The sequence below is a fragment of the Camelus dromedarius genome, chromosome 14 (assembly GCF_036321535.1).
Source record: "Camelus dromedarius isolate mCamDro1 chromosome 14, mCamDro1.pat, whole genome shotgun sequence".
Classification (NCBI taxonomy): Eukaryota; Metazoa; Chordata; class Mammalia; order Artiodactyla; family Camelidae; genus Camelus; species Camelus dromedarius.
This window is the reverse complement of record NC_087449.1, coordinates 12,990,098-12,996,097: the sequence shown is the minus strand read 5'-3', so window position 1 is coordinate 12,996,097 and position 6,000 is coordinate 12,990,098. Positions and strand designations below refer to the sequence as shown.

At 37.2% G+C, this 6,000-nt stretch overlaps 1 protein-coding gene across 3 annotated transcripts in view; it reads left to right on the top strand.

Moving 5' to 3' along the window:
* Positions 1-2,203: 2,203 nt before the first annotated feature.
* MIGA1 (mitoguardin 1) overlaps positions 2,204-6,000 on the top strand; it is a 74,569-nt gene continuing 70,772 nt past the window's right edge. Inside the window, exons 1-2 of one of the 3 annotated variants that reach the window (XM_064493430.1) lie at positions 2,204-2,312; positions 5,114-5,227. In XM_064493430.1, the coding sequence (XP_064349500.1) occupies positions 5,129-5,227 (99 nt within the window). In that variant the 5' untranslated portion in view covers positions 2,204-2,312; positions 5,114-5,128. The remainder of the gene's footprint in view (positions 2,313-5,113; positions 5,228-6,000) is intronic. The other 2 variants (XM_064493429.1, XM_010989059.3) reach the window with 2 other exon arrangements.

The window sequence follows — 6,000 nt, the reverse complement described above, 5'->3', positions numbered from 1 at the left end:
GGCATTTCCATTCTCCAATATTTTTTGATCAATTCTGCCATATCATTCCCTGGAGGTACTTGAGGACTAAGTGTTACTAAGGGTTGCTGCCTTCTCCTAGCATGCCATGTTTGGATGATTTAGCATCCTTTTTTTAGAATGCTGAGGCCACTTGGCATCTACTTTTCTCAGCTTCGGAATTTTGCCAAAAGACATGGAAAAATCCCACTTAATATGCTACATACATTAGAAATATGTGCCCAGGGGTGTTGTCAACCATTTTTTGACGTCAATGATGGGTTCCTTTGGCATTCTGGTAAGGTAAACAGACTCCTTTCTCAAAGTAATGTTTCCATATGTATAAAAGAAAATATTACAAAGGAAATCAATTACATGGCAATAGAGTTTTATCCTTGAATCCCATGGAGGTACAAGTAACCCAAGTTAAAAATTTACCTAAGAATCTTAGTGCTTTACAAGTATTATTACATTTACCTTCTCAACATCCTAATGAGGAAACTGAGGCATAAAGAGGGTAAGTACCTTGCGTAAGACCACACATCTAGTAAGTGTCAGAGAAAGAATTCAAACTATTGGCATTCTGACTCCACAGTACTGTTTCAGTTCTATGCACCTAGGATCCCCAAATTCATTAATGGATGATATAGCAACTACTTCAATATTTGAACAGCGCTAATAACTAATATTATTCCATGAATTTCAAGCCCTGATTTGGTGAGCATTACTTGTTGACTTTGGTTATCTGGGAGAGGGACAGATCTTTAGAATTAATCCAAGCCCCATTTTTTCCCTTGGGTCAGGATGGCATAAGCCATCAAGTTCAAATATGAGACTGTGTCTATTTGTTGCTAACATCCATGTGGACCACCCTATCCTATGGTTTAAGCTACTGTTTGTTCTGTTTTCTTTTGCTTCTAGCTAACAGAACCCTGCCTGATATACCTAATAATGATTAAGATTGAATATTTTGGTAACACAGGAGAAGGGAGGCTTGGAGAAAATTACACTGATTTAAAAAACATAATATGATATTTCTTATTCTCCTGTTATAGAGTAAAATCCATACCCAGTGTGTAATGGTTATTGTGGAATTAAAGGAGATAGTGTTCATAGGAAAGTTGCTTCAAGCTATCATTATTACTGTTCTTCCCATTAGGCTGAATGTTTGAAAGTTGTGGGAAATAGGGAGGAGGCAGCAGAGAGGAGATGTAGCAACGAACAAACGTAGCCTTACAAATTCCAAGTTCTTCAAGTGTCAAGAACACCATTTACTTTGTAAGTGTAAAATATTTTCACATAGAGCTCAGTCTGTGCATTTTTAGTTATTATTCATCTGGTACCATCACACATTGGAATTACCATTTTCTCTGTTTTTCATTTGACTAAATGGGAATTTTGAAAATTAACAGAAAGGACTGTTCATTCTTGTTCCTTAGATAGGAATAGTAACATTTGCCCTTATGTTTTAGCTGTCCTTACAAAATTACTGTGGCTTTTCACCACAAATATGCTCAGAAATTGGAATTTTAAAATCTGCAGTTCTAACAAAATGTTTTGGCTCAGGACTGCACATAGAAACAGCATACTGTTTTGTTCTCTCCTTCTCCCCATTAGATTGCTATGTATTAGACAGAATCTCAGAACTGTGAATATCTTGCCTAACCCCTCATAGTTGACCATATTCTTTGACCTAGTCTTTGGCAGCCTAATTCAGTGGGAACAATGGAGAAAAGCAAACGAGGAATTGAAATCAATAATAACTTTATCATTAATAGCATATTGGAATGCCTCAACATTAAGTCATTTAGGGGCTGAGGGTCTGTAGTAGTTTTTTTTTTTTTTTTTTGTAGTAGAAGATCTTAATCTGGGATCCATGGATTGGTTTGGGGCATCTAACCTTGTGTTCTATATATTATATGTATTTTTTTCTTTTAATAATGTATGAGCTTGTTTTCTTTTAACAATATATTTAAGTGACATATGGAGGGAAAGCCTCCATAATTTTCATCAGATTGGCAGGTTCCAAACTACGATATTAGCTCTTGACATTGCTGTTAAAGAATTGCAATTCTGCCTTTCGATATTTTGTATCCATTCCGCAAGGCGGGAGCCTCTGCCCTTAACAAAAATGGCGGGAGCTGCTTCACACGTAGACCCTCACGCAGTAAGGCCAGGAGGCCCCAGCTACTTTCTCTCCACCGTCCCACTCCTGACCCCGGAAGGACTCCGCCCCCGAGGCCAGGCTGTGGCTGAGCGCCGGGCTGCGGCGGGGAAGGAGGCTTGGGTCGGTTGCACCTGGCCTGGAGCTCCAGGTACGCGGGTGGAGGGGGCGGGTGGGGTCCGGACCGCCGCAGGGCAGAGGCGGCAGGGCGTGGAGGGGTGGCTGGAGGGCCGGCCTGGGCCCTCTGGACTCCGAGTGCGGGTGGAGGCACGGAAAGCCGGAGCGGGGGACCTTCCAGAGCGCTAAATCAGGTTGGGCTTGCGACCGCTCGGAGTCCGCGCTGGGGTCTGGGCGGCCAAGCGGAGAGGGGACCCCTTTTCTGGTCCTCTTTCTTGGTAAAGAAAGGAAGCCCGCAGAGGAGGGCGCGGTGGGGGTGGGGGAGTCCTGCGGCAGGTGGGGCAGCTACTGTGGTCCAAGTTTCTGCAGGAATGTCAGTGGTTTGAGCGGGGGAGTGGTTTTTGGAGGAGGGAGATTATGCTTTCTTTGAAGGTGCTTTCAGAGAATAATTTGGCATCGGGAGGTTTGTGGCGTCTGAGCCCTTCTGTTGTTAAACCTTTTCTGGATAGAGGACTCCAAAGGTCTTGCTCATGCATAGAGCTTTATTATTATTATTTATCATTATTGCAAGTAAGCGTTTTTGCTGTATTTAAAGTATCTTTTCAGAGTTCGGTTGTATAGATTTTTGTTTCACATCAAAATTTTCGGGGTATTTTAGACTTTCATTCTTGCTTGAATTTATAAAGTCCAACTTACAGATAGAATTTTAGGGTGTTTAAGAAGCAAACTCTAATTATGACACTTATTTTTAACTCTCAGTGATTAGAATGGAGAGAAACGAGTAATATTATGGAGTACAATATTTTTGGTGACATTTTAACCCCCTCTGCAAATCTGAATAATCATGAAAGTGACTTCATGTTTATTTTAATTAATACTTATGAAAGCAACTGAAATGACTAGATTTTAAAAAGCTATTCAGTTATTAATGATTAAATTTGGATCACTTCCTCAGTGATTTTAAATGAAAGGGAATGAGGTGGTTACAATGTAAAAATAGACATTTGTTGGAGTTCTTTTAAGGAAACTCCTGCATCAAGTTGAAGTGTTTGCTGTTTTTTCTTTCTCCTCTGCTTAAAAATTTGGAACTCTATTATGGAGAAAATCACTTTGGATGGATTTGTTTCAGTTTTTTTTTTTTTTAAATGCAGTAGCATGGATAGCTTTAACCATCCGGAATCTATTTAATTACTAAAAACATTTCTTAAAAAAAAAGTTGTCAGTTTTTTGGTGGGGGTAAATGTGCTTCCCCCCACTTTTTTTGTGTAGCATTTAAGAAAAGTAATACATGTAGGCACTTGTTAAAAAAAATCAAATATTACAGAAGCATTTATAATGAAAGTGGATCCCTCCCGACCTCCCTCCACGCCTCGTCTCATTCCCTACAGGACCATTTCACTTGTTTAACTGATTCTTCTTTATTTCCTTTGTATTTCTCAATAATATGTCTATATCACAGTTTTTTGGTTGGAATAAATGTACTTCAATTAGAACTAATTATACTGAGCCGAAAAATTGTGATTAGGATATGCGTGAGGCGGATTTAAGTTTACACTCTGTGACTGTCACTAATAAGGAATAAGGTTACGTATCAGTAGCGGTCACCCATCCTAACAGGTATTATTGTGTTTGATGTGAAAGGAAACTACTACTTAGTCAATGGTTTTAATATTTGTCTGTAATAATGGCGGGTGTTAACGGAAGCGGTTAGTCTAAAACTATAGCGAAAAAAAAAGGAAGAAAGAAAATATAGTAAATAAGCTGTTTTAGAAGAATTGTTGGTAATTTTATTTTTCTCTTTGGTAAAGTCTGTACAGCACTATCCAAGAAAAAGAAATATTAAATTTGGTAGGCATCACCATTCTGGGTAGTGGAGAAGCTTACTCCTGTATACAAGAGTTCTCAGGGTTTTTCTTGACCTGTATGAAGTATTCATCAGGACCCATTAATTTTGTGCTCAGCACACAGCCTTTCTACTTAATTCAACTCTCTACAATGTCTTATTTCAAGGAGTGTATGTTTTGATAGCATTTAAAAGTATTCTTTCACTAGAGAGTGTAATTTCTTTATTATAAATGAATAAATATGTGAACTAATTTATACATCAGTGCTCTGTGAATTTGTTTAGTGTGTATGCAACAGGGTATATTGATAAAATTGAGTTTTTGGCTCTACAAAACATAGACTCAGTCCCTGAACCATCATATTTCTATCAAGGTTCTGCTACCTGTAAGGACCTCGCTCAGTGACAGCTGCCTTTATAGACACCTGACTTTTCTTTCTTTGACTTCAGTAGAAATAGGCATCAAAAATTTTTAAAAATTTCATAGCATATGTGTGGCATTTCTTTCAAGGGCTGTAAAATGGGACAGTAGACGAATAACTGTATGCATTCTGAAGTTCAGTGAGCTCTGAGGTTCCTCTCTAGACCCAGGAGTCATGATTCCAATCAGATTCCTTTGAGAACTGCACCCCCTACCACCCCTGCTGTTATTTGAGGAAAATAAGTGAGAAGAGAAGTATTTTAAATTACTATTTAAAAGCTGAAACATTTAGTTAACCAGAAAAGAAACTAGAACCTGCAGTTTTCTAAGGAAAATCTATTACTTCAACTCAAAGTTCAAATCTAACTCATTTTCTTTTTGGCTACTTTAGAGATAAATAAACTTCTAGCTCAAGAAAATTTGACTCAGAATGCTATTTTCTTCATGTAAGTGTAATGTGATTAATTATCTGTGGAAAAAAAATGTTGATATTTTCAATTTGTATGTTTCATTTGGTAGAGTAACCAAAAATCTTTGCAGCTAATGTATTTTTATGTTTCATTTAATGAAGATTAGAAGAGGAGTCATGTCAGAAGAAACAGTAAGCAAATCACAGTTTTCCTTGAAGACAGCAGCGCTAAGAGTCTTTGATCTTCCTCTGTCTTGGTACTATTCTCTCTGCCAGGTAAAAAAAAAAAACAAAAAGGAAACAAATACAAAGTTGAATAATAAGTTTATTGCTCATAGCATATTGTGTTTACAGTATTTAAGTTTCATTTGGGGTTTTAAATGGTTCAAAGTGTTTATTAAAGTAGTTTAAAACTTACTTGATTTTTATTTATTTCATTTTTTTTTGTTGTTTTTGTATTTATAACTCTTGAAAGGGGATTATATTACTTTAAAAATTTGAATTTACACAGTAAATTTATGCAGTCTGTTACAATTATTTTCAGAGAATTCTGTCATTCAAATGGACTTATTCTCACTATTGCAATCCTCTAATTTTAATTTTATTTTATTGTGGTAATATACATAACGAAATTTACCGTTTTCACCATTTTTATATGTGTAGTTCAGTAGCATTAGATACATTGACACTGTTGTGCAAACCAGTCTTCAGAACTCTTTTCATCTTGCAGAACTAGAACTCTAGTGCCACTAAACAGCAGTTCTTCCTTCTCCCTCCCACCAGCTACTGGCAACCACCATTCTATTTTCTGTCTCTATGAATTTGACTACTCTAGGTACCTTAGGTACCTCCTAAATGGAGTTTTATGTAGTATTTGTCTTTTTGTGTCTGGCTTATTTCACTTAGCATAATACTTTCAAAGTGTATCCATGTTGTAGCATGTCCGAATTTCCTTCTTTTTCATGTTGAATAACATTAGATTTTTATGTATATACCACATTTTGTTTATTCATTGACCCTTTGCTGTACACTTGGGTTGCTTCTGCCTT